The sequence below is a fragment of the Acanthisitta chloris genome, unplaced genomic scaffold (genome assembly GCF_000695815.1).
Source record: "Acanthisitta chloris isolate BGI_N310 unplaced genomic scaffold, ASM69581v1 scaffold42596, whole genome shotgun sequence".
Lineage (NCBI taxonomy): Eukaryota > Metazoa > Chordata > Aves > Passeriformes > Acanthisittidae > Acanthisitta > Acanthisitta chloris.
Genome location: NW_008678401.1, coordinates 8,172 through 26,135, shown reverse-complemented (window position 1 = coordinate 26,135; position 17,964 = coordinate 8,172). Strand labels below are relative to the sequence as shown.

Below are 17,964 nucleotides of genomic sequence, written 5' to 3'. Positions count from 1 at the left end.
AGGAAAATAAAAAACCCCTAACAATAAGAGTTGCTGCAGATGAGAGAAAATTAATTGGCAAAGCTTCTGTTCTGAAAGCTCAGTGGCCTGAGAGACTAATTAAGTGACTTCCTGTGCCGTTGGTGTCCCTGAGGAAGGGAACATTGTTCTCCTCACACAGCAGTTGTCTGTGCTGCTGCTTTTGCAGGCCTGGCCTAAAAGGATTAAATACTGTGCACAGGCTTGCGTGACAGAGGGATGTAATCATAGCTGCATCCCTCCTGGTCTGTTCCTTCACATCATGAAACCAAATCTGGTGTCCTGGAGAAAGTATATGATGAATTCAATTTGGTTTGCATGGCAACAGGTGATCAACTCCTTTTTCTCTCTGCCTCCTTCCAGATGCCTACTAAGAATAGCTCCAGCCTGTGGGAGACTCATTTATCAAAAGCATCCTGTCAGATACCAGGGGCCCCTTATTTTTTTCCTGTGATCATCCTAACAATCTGTTGTTGAAACCTGCTGTGTTACTAGTCCCTCTGCAATCTGCACCTCTCCAGGGCCCCTGCACATAAACAGTGTGTGGTGAGCTGATTTCAGGGTTGGTATAAATGGGTCATTACTGTTCCAGTTGTGTCCATTGAAAACTGTTTTTCATGTATAGTTTTTTTATGGCTTCTGTTGTTATTAAATTCTACTACGCTCTTGGACTTATTTAATTTGGTAGGTTTTGTACAACAGTGGCTTTTTTTTTTCCCTGTATGCAGATTCTCCCCAGCAGAGATGGAGATGGCTGGGGATGGCTCTTTAGTTGCTTAGTGACCAACACTGTGAAATTGCTACAGGAAGGACTTAAGCCTAATATAAAAATCACCATGTTTCAGTCCTTGTTTTGGTTGATTATAACTTTTGTCTCTCTGAAATACAGTGGGGTTTGGTAGTTTTTAGTGTGACTCTTACTCTGTTTGTACCTCAGCTCCAGTATTTCAGCACATTACCTGTTACTGATAATTACTCTTGTTCTGTTTCTAAGATCGTCATCAGGTTTCAGTGGCTCCAACTTACTTGCCCTAATCAGGAGAGCAGAAAGCCAGATTAGAGAAACCCAAATAGTGAGCTATTGCTCTTTGAGCATGGGAAACCCCAAGATCTTTCCTGCTGTAAGTTCCTAACTGGTTTTTAGTCAAGAAAACACAGTTGGCATCCAAACATGGAAAAGCTAAGTAGAAAACTGGTTTGTAATCTAACTGCATGTGCCAGCAGAAGTTACTTGTCATATGGGCAGTTAAAACTTGAGTGTGCTGAAGTTTGCACCTGGGCTTTCAAATCTATATGGGCCTAAGTATTACCTTTTGATTTGTTTTAGGGTTATTTTTCTGCTCACTGGAACTATATGTATTTGCCAGTAATGCATGTAGGAGATTAGGAAACAGTTCTAGGATAAAATTCCTCAGATAATCTAGTTACTGAAATTGTTGATGGTATCTAGAGGAAGCTCTTATTGATGAAAACTCTAATGGACATCTGCAGTTTTGAAATTTCCAGATATGATAACTGAAGAGTTCACTGTTGGGCTTTTTCTCTTTTAATTCTCCCTTCTAGTCTCAAGGTTTTTCATCCATTTCACAGTTGAAAGAGTAGCTGTTTGGTCACAAAGACAAAATTCTGTTAATTTGGGCTTCTTTCATGTCTGGCTAATGGCATATCAGTGACGTGAATGTTGAGAGTAAATAGAGGAATAATTAGAAGAGGAATTATATAAGTAGACCCTTAGGACTAAAACCCTTCAAGCAAGACTCACAGACCCAAGGGTAGTTATTTGCATATCAAGAAGGAGAGAGTCTAGCCTACAGGGAAGCTAAGGCTGAGCCACATTCTGTGAAATGAAACCAAGCTGACGTGTTTATAGAGAAAACTGAAGGAACCTCTGCTCTCTATAGAGCATGGGAACCTTCCAGGTGTCGTACAGTGTCAGGGACCAGTGGGGAATGCCAGTTCCCAGCTCGACCAGCAAGTCACACAAGATGAGAATCCACAGGGTTAATGCAGAGGACTGGAATCTCCTTGCTGCTGTTAAACTTTAATTTCTGCATTTAAAACAAAGCAGAGCTATATCAAAAAATAACCAAGCCATTTCCACTAGGACAGCATGATTTTAGAGCAGGTCATTTTTAACTGAGAATGTTTGGTATTTCAACAGTTAATTAAAGATCTGTAGCTTGTAGTCAGTGATCCCATACTGACAAGTTTGTGCCAAACCGTTCCCAAATGTGTTTCTCGGTGATTTTCATTGCAAAATTGGGAATCAGATTCTCTCACTCTTGCCTCCAAGGGACTGTTATTTCTTGTAGTTCCCATTGGTGCTTCCTTGCAGCAAAGGAGGTGAGTGTTTTTTAAAGACAGTGTCCCTTCTTTGGCAGCTCAGCTTTGCTCTTTCCTGTATGGCTTAGTCTGGTGTTGGCAGGTTTGTACAGGCCCAGCTTGATGAAAGCTGAGCTGAATCAAAGTCCTATCCGTGCCTTGGCGCTGTTGCCATATTGCATTCAGATCCCTGTCTTGATGGGATTCCTTCTTGGACAGCCACAAAAGGATGTCTGGTCATTCTGGGCTGGCTCATGCGGTTTAGGTTTGCTATTTTAGGGCAGGGCAGTAGATTTTAGCAGTGCCAGCATCACCTTTTCATGGCTTCTGTCTTGAGCCTGAGACATTTTCTCTCCTGGAGGCAGCTGAGCAGGGGTTTGTGTGAGGCAGTGGGGCTGGAGGGCAGCTGAGCACAGCAGCTGTTCCTTCCTGGGGAAGGCAGTGGTGACAGTGATGGCAAACATGGTTGGAGTTGCAGCTGACAGGTCGGTCGTGGCAGTCACCCTTGTGCTTGCTGTCTTGATTACTGGGTGGAGGATGCCATCTGCGTGGAGATGAAGGTCTCGATGACATTGTGAGTGGATGGCAGCAGCTGGCTGTGGCTGTTGGCAGAGTCAGAGCTTTGGTACAGCACCAGGCTGCTGGAGGACACTGTCAAAGGCACGGACACAGTTAAGTACAAATTCTCACTGCAGTCCCTGTACCTTGTGTGTACAGCCTCACATTTCCAGCAGGGCTGTACTCTCCTGGCACAGGGGCATGACTCTTTCATTGTGCATGCTACTACAGACCTAGCTTAAGCCCTCAGTCAGCCTGAAAGCATTGAGAGCAGCAACCTTAAGGGTTCAGTTTTGAGGATTCTAGTTGACATCTTAGTGTGTCTTTTAAAACTGGCAAGATCCAACTGGAGTCTCATCATGACGGAGTCTTGGGCTTTTCAGCCCTGAAAACCTCCCACAGGACTGGATACTCATCAAACTGATTTTGTCAATAATTTTGAAGTTATTTTCCTCTCTAGATTCTGAAGGGGCCCGTTCCCCTTATACAGACTCTGCTCTGAATCTTTTCCTTGTACAACTTTTCAAACCCTCAGGACATTGGTACAGCCCTCTTAGGGAATTGTGAGCCCCAGTTAGCATTTTCTAACTGGATTTTACAGTGTCAGCAAGAGAAACTAGGCAATATGTTTAAGAGAATAGTGGCTGCTGCTCTTACCAGCAGGGCTTGAGGTGAGGCGTGGGCCAGGCTGAAGGTGCTGGATGGTTGTGTCTTGGTTCTGTAGGTGAATAGTTGGTGCCTGTGACACTGGTGTGTGCATCCCAGACTCGGTGTGAGTCTCTGAGTCAGGTGTGAATGCCTAAGGAAAAAAGAGTTAGCAGTGCCTGGATTTTGCATCCTTTCTAACAGGCTTAAGAGGAGTGCGAGCACGTGACTTTTCTAAGGAGATTAAATTCTCTTTGTTGATGCAGTGAAGTTTGTTCTAGTGCCTCCAGTACTGCAGCTGGTACCAGCAAGGCAAGGAGATAAGAAAGATGATCCTGCTGGGATAGCATAGACCACACACCCAAAAACTCTTGGACAAGCAAGGAGCTACCTGCAGGCTGGTACAGTTCTAAAGTGGGGGAAAAAAAGGCATGTGCTAAAGGCTGTTACCTGTTTGGTTGGTGTCAGGTTAGTCAGGGCGCTGAGGTTGGCTGTGTCTGTTATCACCATGGTTTGTGGCAAGAGGCCTGTATGTGTGTATTGGGTCACTTCAGACTTGGGGCCGTAGAGAGCTGTGCATGAAAGAAAACAAGATCATGTGGATGCTGGAGCTTTGCACGAGGCTAGTTTGGCTGAGTTGTTCTCCTCAGGTATGGGGATCTGCTGTCTGGCTCCAAAACACTGGGAGTGGAGGGACAGGGAGATGAATGCAATAGAAAAGTAATTTTATAATTAGAGCAACAATAATAGAAGAGGCAAAGAGTTCTGCAAGGGTGCAGCAAATGCTCCAGAACAGTCTTTATTTTTGTTTGCTTGAGCAAATGAGTTCATGCTCTTACCGTGAGGGTTCTGTATCTGGGCCATAGTAGCCATGAAGGGGCTCTGGTTGATGTGGCTCTGGACTTGCTGCATGAGGGGCTGCTGGTAGGATGGGTGCAGTTGCTGGGAGAACTGGACGGGCTGCAGGGTAGTGAGGCTGCTCCCCATGCTGTTTATTACTGGTACACTCTGTGGCTGGGTTGAGGCCAGGCCTGAAAAACAAGGACCGATGACAGTAGTGTCACACTGTGGGAGGAGTGTGGCTGCTCTGCAATAGTGGTGTCTGGAACAGTCATTGTGGCAGGCCCATTGTTGCAGGGTGACTTCAGATCCTGCTTTTCAGGTGTTCCATTTGCTATCTATGATAAGAATAGACTTCATGCCTGTAAGCACAAAGTGGCAATTTACAGAATGTACAGTGCAGAAACACACCTCTGGTTTCCCCTCTACGTCCATGTGTACCAATATAGATCATTTTCTGGTTTGGTGATAACCTGATGCAAAGGTCTGCTGGGGAGGCCTTGCTCAGAAGATATCTCAGAGCATCATCTCAGTGCCCAGTTGATTTTATTCTATCTTTTTTTATGAAGCTGTTGGCAATCGAGAGAACTGGGCTGTACAACTAGAACTGTCCAGCCACATGGAATGGAGTTCAGCGCTTTTTGCTAGGGATGCCAAATTATGGAATTTGTCTCAGTGCTAAGGAGGTAGAATGTTTCACACATTACTGCCCATTTCCCACAGCTGTCCAGACCCTGTTCCTGTAAATCAGCAAGTTTCTCCAGCACTCCAATTTTATCTTTTTTTTTTTTTTGTTTGCAGACAATTCAAATCCGTATCATAATCTTGGGAATAAGTGAGGAAATGGAAATTAGTTCACAGCTGTCACCATGGAACAAAATAAGGCCTCTTTCTTCCTGGGAAGAAAGTATAAGAGGAAAGTATACATTTTATTTTCCTTTCTCTAATGAGATGCACTTTGGCAGTAGACTAGTCTTAGAATGAAAAGAAATCTCACACAAGTCCAGAAAAACTGTCAAAGTGAAAAACATAAAAAATTAGTAATTACTGCTGTGAATTCCAAAGGCATATGCTGCTCTTTGCAGGAAGTAGAACAGGATGTTTTGTCTTTCAAGCACTAAGAACATGCTTCAATTTTCATAGTTTTAAGGAAGTATTACATTTATATTTGGGAAGATGAAGAGCAGCAAACCAAAACATTGCCATAGGAATAGATTGCAAAAGTCCCTTGCTCTTAAGACACAGGTTTGTGTGTAACTTAACTAACATGAATGAGGAGCACCTGTCCCTTAATCCCCTTGGGACTTCCAAGCAGTGCTGCCGAAGATCCTTAGTGACAATTTCCTTGGTGCTTATCACTGTCAGATTAGTGCTTTTATCAATGAAAATGGGGCAGGTAATTCTAACGATTCCAGGCAGCTCTTTATCTGAATGCTGGCAAGCAGAGTCACCACAGAGCACTACTCACCTATCACCAGGGTGGAGGCACCAGTGTTGGTGAACGCTGGTGCTAGGGATGAGGTCTCACCGGCGCCGATTGCCATGACGCCCGGCAGCGATGCCATGATCAGGTTCTGGGTTTGCTGGCTCAGTGTGTGAGGGCTTTGCTCTAGGCTGTGCAGGGCAGTCAGGGTGCTGACAGGAGGGAGAGTTCCTCCAGGAGCTGACACCTGTGGGAAAGGAGAACCCTGAAGATGTCACCTGCAGCAGGTTGGCGAGTCCCAAAGCTGTGATCAACATCCTTCTCGTTCTTGCCTGCTCCGACCCCTTGCTAACCAGAAAACCTTCACAATTAATTAGCACAGGGCAGCTGTTGACATACTAAATCTTTGCTGGTTTAGTTCTTCATATTTAAAAAAGAATAAGGGTTTCTCAGGCAAGAGTATGATTAGGCCTACTGCATTCTCCATGGGGAAAGTTTATCTTTGTTTCACACCTCGCAGTGGGAAGTGATGCTCAGAGAAATTAAGAAGCAATTCTAGCTGCAGAGTTCAGCACAGAATCCAGGAGTTCTTTTCCTGTTCACCTTTTCCCCTGAGAAATGCCTGCAATTTCCCTTTCTCCTGCAAATATCTTTTAGTGGCCAGTGAGTGTCTGGATTGCAATTTTAAAGGAGTTGCTGAAAAGTTTCCTTAGACTTTTTTGTCATACGGTATGTTCTTCAGGCTGCATTACTTGGCAGTTCCCTGCTGTTGGAGAGGAGAAGGACCCCTTAGGTACAGGACTGTTCTGTGATTATGGTTCTTGCATATTCAGTCTGTCTTTGAGAAATTAAATAGCTTGACTATTGTCTCAGCCTCGAAAATGAACCATGTAATCTGTGTCTGTGCTCCAGTGAGGTTTTGACTTTGCAAGGCCCTTTAGAGACCTGTAGTTGAAGTACTGTGGAAAAGCAAAAAACTGTTCTAATAACTTGGCTGATAAAGAAAGTTCAATCCTTTAGATTATACTTTTTTTTCTCTCCCCTCAGACAAAAAGCTGTAAGGAATCTTTAGTAAGAGAAAGCACCAAGAGGTTAAGCAGTGGGACAAAGCAGCTTGATATCACTTCTAGAAGACAAAGGTAGAAGATTTTCAGGACCTCAGGAAATACTTTTTTTCTTCAGCAAGAGGCCAGAAAGCCAGCAAAGTGAGTGACTGATGAGATTTAAATCATACTCATAATGACCTTAACTTTGCCTCAGGCCAGCATGCAGTAATGGAAACTTCTGCCAACTGTTGCTCTGTAAGCAAGAGAACATGTGCAAACTGAAAATGATCAGTCATGTAGTTCTACTGCTTCATTGCTAATTATATGGGAAAAGGTGTAATCAAATCTCAAAGGGAAATTTGCTTTGGGAAGGCAGTTTGCTACAATCTGGATTTCCAGATCGGTCTACATAGAGGCTGTTTGGTTTAATTTGTACAGGTAAGGTTCATTAAAGTATGGGTCTCTGTTCTGTTAATCCCACTGGTTTGATCCACTATGTTGAGTTCAAATGAGAGTTAGAGATGAGATGAGAATCTTGCTGGAGAAAGGAGGAGGTAACAGGGTTTCCTGGGAGGAGGGAAATCATGTCACACCTTGAGTGCTGTGTTTTCAGAATAGGCTGGTTTGGTTTCCCATAGGGAAATGGCTATTCTTGCTTTCATGCTCTAATACCTGCCCTCACCACAGTCTAGAGGGCACCTGTATCTCAGAACTGCTGATCTTACATGATCAGTGAAAAGCGACTATAATATCTCTGTAAGAAAGTGGTTTTAAGAACATCCCAGAAAAAAAAGCTACTTCTAAATAGACCTTCTGCCTTGTGGCCACAGGCAGAAGACCTAATGTCCTCCAGTAGCAGAACTGAAGTGCCTATCACTTACCAGCTTAGTGTCTGTGCTCAGTAGGTTCTGGCTGGGCTCCAGTCCAGGGGGAGAAACCTGATGCAGGATGGTTTGGGTGGTCACCATGGAGCTGTTCCCGTGGTGGTTGCCGCTGGAGGACTCTGCCTCACTGGCTGGCTGCTGGTTGTACCTCACTCCTGCATCACAACAGGAAGTAAAATGGTTGTCAAAAGTGAGAAATTGAGAGAAACTTTGGCAAGTGCTAAATTCAGTTTCCTTTGCAGGCACTTGCTCTAGATGTTGGGCAGAGATTTAATGGGTAGTAGGGGAACCAGAAGAACAGACATTCTCACACCCTGCCCTGGCTTTCCTCTCTTAAGTTGGTGCAGCTGCTTCCTCAAATACTGACTGGCTGTGAGTGCTGCAGGGAGCAAGCAGGGCTCAGGAGAAACCTTCTGCATATGGTTGAATCGAGGAGAGCCTTGGTGAGATCATCTCTTCCCAGAGACAGAGCAACTCCCAGCTCTGGCCTATGAAGCTGAAAAAGCTTTTCTCTTTTTGGATGGACAGTGACCTTTCCTGATGTCTGAAAGCTCAGTCACAGAGTCTGATGGTGCTGATAGGTGTTGGAAGGAGCAGGGGCGCACACATGGGCAAGAGGATATGGAACTGACTTCTGATAGCAGACAATGATGACTCCTCAAACAGGAATTACTGCCTGCCAGCCGTCAGGGAGGGCAGGGTGTCAGAGTAAGTGAGGAGCTTTGGCCGTGAGTTTTGTGAGTGAACTTTGTCACCTTTGCCATTCTAGCCACTCTGTCACCTTTGCTCTTCCCTTGTACAAATCTACTCTTTCTGTCTGTAGATTCATCTCCTGCAAGGGATGGGCTTGGGAGACAGTTTTGGTGACTGAGTTTGAGGAGGTTCATTCATGCCTGTTTCAGACCTCCCTCTGGTTCTTTCTTACCATGAACTTTGTTGGGTGAGAGAGCAGGTGGTGGCTGGAGGGAGGAGGAGTTGTGAGGAGTTAGAGGTGGGGCAGAGGTGGGCTGTGGTCCACTGAAGTTGTCCATGGCCAACTTGTGCCGGAAAGCTTCCTCCTTCCTGCGGTTGGCAAACCAGTTGTAAACTCTGACCTCTGTCACCAGGTTTGAGCCCAGTCCCTGGGCCTGGGAAGGGGAAACACCTCTCTGAATACACTCTGCCCTGTTGGGGGAAAGCACAAGAAGAGCCTTGCTGAGCCAGGCTTAGTCAGAGAGACAGAGTAGGTGTGCAGGCCCAAAGGGGCTGTGATCTGCCAAGCTGTGCACAAGGATCCTCCAAGATGAAGCGTTCCTGATCCCCTGTGGACAGTGAATGCTCAGCTGTGACGTTTGATTCAAGTGTGGCTGCAGTGGTGACATCCACCGCTGTACCCTTGGCCTGCCTCTCACAGGCACTAGCAAACACCAGGAACTCAGAGAGGCTCTGCTGTGCCCCTCTTCCTCAGAGCCACACACCCATCCTCACCTGTTGCACTCTTCCACCAGTGCCTCCCTCTCTTCTTTGCTGGGGTTTTTCTGCCTCTCATAGGCTTGAAACAGGATCTGTTGCGAGGCAGGACCCCACTTAAAGCGGTTTCTTCTTCCCTTCTTGGTGGGCAGGTCATCTCCCGTGGGCTCCTCTGCCAGGATACCCTGGCCAGCATGTGTGAATTCTGCAGGCACAAAGGGGCAAAGGAATTAGTTTTCTGTAAGCATTTCCAATAAATCCAATAATTTGAGATCCTAGCAGGCCCTTGGAGAATATCTTGCACAGGACAGAGGGTTGCTTTTTGCAGCTGCAGGAACTGTTGCTTTAGCTGAAGCTGCAGAAGCATAGTTCTTGGGCAGGAATTGGGTCTCTCATCTGCCCACCACACTGCTGTAGTCTGAGGATGGGTCTAGAACTCTAACTGCAAATACAGAGGTATTAGTTTGCTGCTTTTCAGCCAAACAAAGGGTGAGGTGGGTGAGTGCAGGCTGCTGCATGAGGGAGTGGTTTTCAATGTACTGTTTGGTTCATGTCACCACTGAATACCAACCTAGACTTCTCTAAGCTTCCTGCTAAAAGTGGCTTTGCCTCATTTTTTCCTTGAAAAAAAAAATGGAATAGGGATGAGCAAGGGAGATCAGAGGCCTTTATGAAACAGCTGGAGAACAGCTGTTGCTGTACTTACGCTGGGCCACCTCTCGCTGCTTCCGGACGTACCAGCTGTACAGGGCTGCCCTTTTTTGGGTCTTCATGGGAGTGCCCTTGTTGAGGTGTTGTGAAAGGTGAGATTGGTTCAGACCAGTAGTGTCCACCACCTCACGCTGAGGGATGTTGTGCTGCTGGAGGTAGGATTTCACCATCTTTGCCACTCGCCAGGGATCCTCTCTGGAAGGAGCAGAAAACACTTTTCAGGTGAGAGATCTAACACCTGCACTCAGCAGACCTGGATTCCAAGGAAGGACATTAGTACCTCCTGAGGGACACTCTGCCTGTTAGTCATCACCATCACATTTGGTGAGGCCAGAGTGTTCTCTGGCTGCATAAGGGAAAGCTGTTCCTTGGTGTGGAAGCTTGGTTTGGACTCTGCATTTAGGGTAAGGACTGCATGGTATTGAAAATAAAGTGCAAAGGATGTAGCACTGGCTTCCTTTGAAGTGCTCTCTGTAGGCACTTTGATCTTCTCTTAGAAGGTTACCAAGGGAATGTCCCAATACATGGCCATAGTCTTTGCTGTCTGTGCTCATTTTCATACAAGGTTTTGGGCTGTTCTGTGTAGGCAAGAAATGCACCTTTCTGCAGGAACATAACATGGATTTAAAGCACTTTTTTGCCAGTGAGGAATGGTATGAGGAGGGAAGTGATGTTGCATTTCAGTGTTCAGTTGGATGTTTTGTGACTACAGATCTCTTTTCAGAGTTGACCTCTTTCTTCCCTTTCCCTAAATAACTTCTCTATTCCTCTCTATTTAAGGCATAGATGGTTGGGGTAGATGTACTAAATTCTCCAGAACTGATTATGCTATTAGGCTGAACCCAGCTCATGGCCTGATTGTGGTCCAGGCTGGATTGCCTTGCAGTGATGCAGGAAAAGAAAACAGACTCTCATTATTCTGTGATATGACAGCTATATGTGCAGATGTACATGACAAGTCATCCAGGATTATGCTCTTACACATCAGGTACATGTTATTCAAGCACACTGATTTACACCTAGATCCACTCAAAGCTTCTAAACGCAGTAATGAACAACAGGCAAAACAGTAATTCCTTCTATTGCCACCTCCTTTGGGGTACCAGCTGAGGGAACAGACCTATTTGAGACCTGCTCAGAAGACCTGAGTAGCTAATCTGATTTGGGATTTCATAATTAATGTGAATCTCTGGGTTTTAGGATATCCAGTTAGAATATCCGTGATAGTTACTTGGGAAAATAGAGGAAACATGACTGTGATTTTGTTTTGTATTGATTTTACCAGAGCTGCAAATCACAGTAGAAATAAAGATGTGAAGCCAGGCAGTCTAAATTCAGACAGTGCAGGAGCCTCTCTTGAGAAAAGCCCTTGGCTCATTTTAACAAGAGCATCTTTCTGTACCTTCTGTGTGAAATGTCTGGAGGAAGTGGTTTGCATGCTGTAGGAAGACACTGGTGTCACATTCAACACCAGCATCAAAGGAGCAGTGGGGAGAAAAAAGGTACCTAGGATCATGCAGAAACTGTCACAGGAACACACATGTCTGAGCAACAGGCAACAACTGTGCTGTTCATGGCTTTGTTGACTCAGGAGGTTGCCGGAGGCTGCAAAGTGATAAGGAGGACAAAGTCCACACCTGTTCTCTCAGTACAAACACCCTTATCTCTGTTCCCCTGCAGCCTGTCTCCCTGTGGCTGGATAGTCCAAGGAGCAAGCTCCACTGCAGTTAAAGTGTGACAGAAACAATGGCAGTTACAGCTTTCTGAAGAACCTGCTTAAAATAGGAACATTTGTTTCTTTTTACGATGGAGCACTTGCCATAGAGGCTTCGTTATTTTAGCTTCTTCCCTTAACCATCTCAGTCTTTCAAAAGCCTCAAACTGGGCTGAACTTATAAAAGCTTTTCTTACTCAGTGTGTTGTTTTTCTTCTCCTGCTGTCCAAACCAATCTCCTCCCTTTGTATTTGTGATAGTCTAATCAGCACCTGCACTCTGCATTCATTGTACTAGTCCCTATCTAGAGGAGAAAAGACTCTGAGTGGGAGCCTAGTTGTTTAGATTTGAGTTCTGGCTTGGATGGGAAGAGGAAAGACTGTGCTGCCACTGATGGAAGCCTCTATTATATGTTACTTCCTTTCTGCACCCCAATCATGAGTCACTTTCGTCTCTCCTGTTGTGATCCTCACTTCTTTGTGGTAGGAATAAGGCAGGAAGTGTCTGTGAGTCTCATCTCACAGTGATTAAAGGCCTGTGGTTTTTCTGTCTTTTGAGATGATGCAGAGAGCCTTGTGAGGCAAAGCAGTGCAGGGGAATCTTGGTACAAGGTGATTTCCTGGGACAGCTGTATGAAATCCTGACTCCTCTGTATGCTGTCAAAGCACAGTTTGTAACATCAATGCAACGATTCCTTTAGGCACAAGGCTACATCACAGTACAAGTGCTGGCAGTCTGGTCAGCTGAACCCTCTCATGAACCCTTGCCCAAATAGACAGTTCCACCTGCAGAGCCTCTCTCATTGACTGAGACATAAGTTAAAACCTTTGTGCATTCTCTGGCATTAAGACTGCCACTGCCTGTCAGAGGGGAGGATTTCACTCTAAACCTAGTTCTCCTGCTTGTAGCTACACTAAAATCTCAGTTGCTTCAGTGAGTCAGAACTGCAGAAATGGGTTTGCCTTGCTCAAGCCTTCCTTTTCCATATCCAAGCCTGTTTTCTGCCTTTCAGCTTCCCTTTCTCCCCAGATGCAAGCTGTCTCCCCATTCATCTCTTGTTCTCCAAGGTCTATTCCCTGTCTCCAAATTCTTTTCACACAGTTAGTTTTTACTTCCTTCTTCCGAGTTCTCCTGCTCTCAGTTGCTTATTGCCATGTGAGCATAGCCCCTCTCCATGGCTCATCCCCAGCACAGGGGTCTGGGTCTTCTCCCCGTGTCAGCTTCCCATTTTCTTAGTTCTGAGGTCACTTTTTAAGGGCGTTTTCACCTCCCTTTTGTTACCTGAACAATAAGTAACCCAGGTAGTTAGTTATAAACTCAAAGGGAACAAGAGGCTGGTTGATAATTTATAGCAACATCTCAAATTTAAATGGAAAGTAAATATCAAGTTGTTAGCATTAAAGAAAACCCATTCCAGAGAGCTGGAGATGTAACATTCAGGGGACCTTCTCCTTCCTTCACTCTTCCTGACTTTTCTCTTTCTTTTGCCTTTGTTTCTTTCTTTCCCCTCCTGTTCCTCATTCTCTCTGTCTCTCTTCTTTCCTGTTCTCAGATTCTCAGGTGAGAGAAGCCTTTACTTCCCTGTGGTGGGGTCTGAATTGCTGCTTTGGACCCGATCTTGCTTAAACAAAGGTGAAGTGCTCAGGACCATCCTGTGGCCCTTTCCTCTGGAGCTGCTAGACAACCCAGTGCACAGCCTGGAGCCGGGCTAGGCAGCGAGGGAAGGTAAGACCATCCATCCCAGCAGTGTTCCTTTCTGTGGAACTTGGCCTGGTTCACCTCATCTTGGTTTATATGTGGAAATGAAAGGGGTGTGGCAGCTTCATCTCCAGATTCCCCAACTAGAGCCATTCTAAGGGGAGGAAAGACCAAACCTTTATCATTATATATCTCTGTTTTCTTTTTCCCTCCTGGAAAACATGCTTTTATCCCTGCCTCCAGGAGAAATCTTCCTTTCTGTGGAACTTGGCCTGGTTCACCTCATCTTGGTTTATATGTGGAAATGAAAGGGGTGTGGCAGCTTCATCTCCAGATTCCCCAACTAGAGCCATTCTAAGGGGAGGAAAGACCAAACCTTTATCATTATATATCTCTGTTTTCTTTTTCCCTCCTGGAAAACATGCTTTTATCCCTGCCTCCAGGAGAAATCTTTTCCCTCCTGGAAAACATGCTTTTATCCCTGCCGGGAAATCTGGGAAAACATGCTTTTATCCCTGCCTCCAAGGGAAATCTGTTGCTTATCTCAATTTCTCTCTTTCCTAATGGAATTTCACCCCTTGCCCTACAGGTGGATTGGTGCTATACCTCTCTCCATTTGCTTTTCCTGTGGTAGTATGACTGTCCCTTCCCCCAAGGTAGCCTCTCTCTTGCTTTCTGCTCTGGGAATATCTGGGAGTTACTCCATAGAGCTCTATCTGCCTACTGAGTCATTTATTTCTTATCATAGATGCAATTTGTTTTCTCTGTGGATTGATATGGAAAGAATGTTTTTATTCAAACTGTAAAATCTACAGAAAATCCATGACACAGATTAAGGGGCAAAATGAAATCATGTTCATTCCTCACTAGAGAAACCTTTATCTGAACTGCCTTTAACGTTCTTTTTTAATAGGCACAAAATCTAATCAGCAGCCATAGGCACACCCAGTTGTGTGGATGAACCTTCTCTACATCCTGTTTTACTCAGCTTTGGCTAGTGCTTTCCAAACTGTGGCTTGAATTTCACTGGTCCTGTGAGGACATACTTGGTCTCTTGGTGCTGTCATTTTTTCCCCTTTCCAGCTCCTGAAAAGCCTAACAATGGACATTTTCCTGATTTTACTTTATAAGCAATGGCTGCAGTTACTATAGACTTTCTTGTATCAGCAACAGATGCTCACAAGTCAGTCTCTGTTAAAATACAGTCTACAGTATCAGACCAGGAATGGTTAACAATGCCCAAAGAGGCATCTGCCTACAGGCAGAAGTACTTCCATCTGGTTTCTGGATTTGAAATCCTTGTGTAGGTGCTGAAATAGCTTTGCAAGCATTGACTGGGAATCCCTGAGCATGGAGATTCTTGCCTGCCTTTCTTTTATCTACTGCTGAGAGTAATTTCTATTATAGACTGTCCTGTCCTGTCTTACAATACTTATAACACTATTTTAAGGGCACCTTCAGGCATCTATTGATATGATCTATTGATATGCTATTAGAAACAAAAAAAGTTTATTAGTAGTTAACAACTTCTTAGATATTGTCAACCCCTGATCCTGGTTCAGGTGCTTTGAGTAGATTCTCACACACACTGCTGCTTTTGGTTTTGAATGTCTGATGAGAAATTTAGAATAGGTCAATGCAGACTTCCTACTATGTTTGTATTACCCTGATTAATTTTGATCTGTTATATTCCTCTATTAGTATACTTGTAATTTTTAGCTGAAACTGAGGCTTCTGGTCCTCTCACACTGCCTTCAACAGCAGAAGTGAATTGCTCTATCTTGTGATGCGGGGAGTGATGACAGAAAACTCAGATGTTTCTGAGTAAAGCTTTTGTAATTAAGGCCCAGTATGAGACTTAGGAGGTCCTTGTCCTTGCTCAGTCTTCTCTGTGCTATCTCAGGGGTTTAAGTAGGTCCTAGAATTTCTCTGTACCTCAGTTTCCATCTGTGGAATGGAAATACTGCTCTAGGGACTGTCCAGAGAGAGATGTGAAACTGTTCATTGGAAAGCATTAACATCACAGGTTTGCAAGACTTGGAAGACTTATGGTGAGGCTGCTAGTAAGCACAGGAAAGACTGTCAGCAAGATCCTAGCAAGGCAGGGAGGATCAGAAACCAGAATTTGTGCAGAAGTGAGCGTGGCAGGAAGGAATTCTGTCCATCCGTGTGTCTGTTCTTGGATCACAGCGCATGGCACTTCAGTCCTGCTTCACCCATTCATTGCACAAAAAGGGACAAAGCCAGGAGGTCTTCTTCAACTTCCATGGCTTCCCTTGTGGAGAGACACTTGATAAACCATCACAAGTTAATGATCAAAAAGCTTATCAGGGTCTTTTCATCTATAAATTTATAAGACAAAAAAGAAATAATAAAGCCATTGGATAATTAGTAACTAGCCAGGGCCCGCCCGGTGCCACTGGGCTCTAACTACCCCAAGACCTGTACGCAGACTCAGGAAGATGAGAAGGAGACAAGGATGAGGGGAAGAAAAAGACTGGAAGGTAGAGAGAGAATCAGCCCAGGAGACAACAAAATAGGAGGAATATCAGTAGAGACAAAAGTGAGGAGAGAAGGGAAATAGGTAAAAGGAATGCGAAAAGGGAGCAGAGGAGACTATAATACGTGACAATGCTGGAAGTGGGGAAGAAATGAGAGACATGCTGGATCAGGAAGAAGACTGAACTATTTGGAATGCTTTCCCCACCCAGGTAAGAGCTGATCCAGTGAATTTTCCCCTCTTGGGTACTGCAGAGTCATCAACTCCCAATCTGCCAGGGAGCTTTGTTTTAAGTATTTACAGCAAATGTTGACTCTTGTCATGCTGTTTTGTTGGTCTGGCCTTTTTTGGTGGGATTTGATCAATTCCCTTGTTACGTTTTCTGTTGATTTCCTTTGCACGTGAAAGTGATCAGAAAGCCTGAGAAAATAGATGGATTTTTGAGTGAAGATTGTGTGCAGGATGTTGCTGCAACTCTTTGTCTTTTTATCAGCTTGCATTTCACAGCAGCCCCAAAAGAGACAGCCAAGAATCTGCTGCAGTAGATGGTAGGATGGACCTGATCATTGCTCGGACCAACCTCTTGGGTCACCCATGGGAATTGTGTCTCGGCAAAAATGCCAAATGGGAAACCTGGTGAATGTTTCTCTGAGTCTATTGTGAGGCTTATTGGTTCAGGGAACTTTTCCTGTCTTGATTTCAAGAATGTTTGCATGGAAAGGCGAATTTGTGTGGCAGTAACTTGCTGCGTTCATACTTTGTAGCTATGACAGGCAGTGGATTGTAGAAACTGAGTGTTCTGCCTGGGTTTTAACCTCTGCATGTATTTGATGTTTGCTCTTTTTACAAGAAAAATCCCCACTGAAGTCAGGGAACTTTACACTCAGAAGAATGACAAGAACAAGTTCTCTTGCTTTGCCTTTGGCCAGTAATCTATGGCAAACCACAGAGAAAGTAACAATATTAATCTCCTTAAATACAGCAGGGAAACATTACAACTTCACTTTACCATACATCTGCAGGCAAATACAGCACCAGTTCAGAGCGAAAGATTCTTTTTTCTTTCCTGATGACTGAAATTGTGAATCCTATTAAAAATTTAAGTCCTAAACCCTAACATTCAGTCAGAGAGATGGAAGTTATACAGGCCTCGGACTGTTCTGGAGCTTGGTAATATAAGCACATCAAATATGTAATCAGGCTCCATGGCTTCTTTCATGCATTTTAAGTGAGATGAAAGAAAACTTTGAGCAGTTATAAGGAATTTGGGGGTGTTTGGGAGCTGCTAGTGCTGGCATGGATGAAGACTGTGCCAGTGGATCAACTGTGGATACTAGGGACACTGAGCAGAAAGGGAAAGGAAAAGAGATTTAGAAGGAGAATGCAAGAAAGCAGCAAAGAGGAGCAGTAAATCTGTCCTTACTGTAATAGTCTTTCCACCACAGCCTTCTGGTGAGCAGCCTCCTCAGGGCTCAAGTTTTCCAGCTCCTTCATTATTGGAGCGGTAAATTCCTCCCCGTCATCTGAGGTTTCATCTTCCGATAACCTGGACTCCCCCATTCCGTTGGGGAGGTTGGGGATGTCGGGACAGGGTTCCCCTTTCTCTGTCTGGAGAGCATTGATAGCGCGCTGACTTTCGCTCTGGAGTGCGTAGGGTTCCGCTTCGCTCAGCGCCTTGATCAGGGTCTCCTTGGTCAGCCCCGACTCCAGCAGTGCTCCCAGCAGCTCCACTTGGAGATGACTCAGCTTCGAGACCATGGTCTTCAGCCTGGTGCCTCTTGGATCTGAATTTGGGTTAGCCTGTTTCCAGCTTCCCTTCACCATGTTCCTGAGGTAACACGCCCGACTGTCAGGAGAGTGGGCACAGCACAGCCTCCCGCCTTCACACCCCCCCAAAAAAAACAAAATACAAAATTGAGCCACTTCAGACCCCCCACGACTGTCCTGAGCCAGTGCTGATAAAGGGACCCTTGGCTATCTGTTTACATTGGAGCAATGTAAATTCTCCAAGGTTCATATTTATCTGTGTGCTTAGCAAGTTACTGAACTTTGGACTTCAGCACTGCCGCAGCAGTTCACAAAGTGCAGAGGGAGAGAAAGCAGGGGGAGGGGGAAAGGGAGGGAAGCAGGGGAGAGAAGGAGAGTAAAATGAAGGG

The 17,964-nt window shown here is 45.0% G+C and overlaps 1 protein-coding gene across 1 annotated transcript; it reads right to left on the bottom strand.

The window, feature by feature from the left end:
* Positions 1-2,303: 2,303 nt before the first annotated feature.
* HNF1A (HNF1 homeobox A) lies at positions 2,304-17,701 on the bottom strand. Its single transcript, XM_009076833.1, has 10 exons — positions 17,232-17,701; positions 9,892-10,091; positions 9,204-9,390; positions 8,662-8,900; positions 7,734-7,891; positions 5,852-6,053; positions 4,383-4,574; positions 3,994-4,115; positions 3,556-3,697; positions 2,304-2,991 (listed from the first exon to the last, which is right to left on the bottom strand). The coding sequence occupies exons 1-10, from the start codon at positions 17,630-17,632 to the stop codon at positions 2,864-2,866; spliced, it is 1,971 nt and encodes a 656-aa protein (XP_009075081.1). The 5' UTR covers positions 17,633-17,701; the 3' UTR covers positions 2,304-2,863.
* Positions 17,702-17,964: the final 263 nt, after the last annotated feature.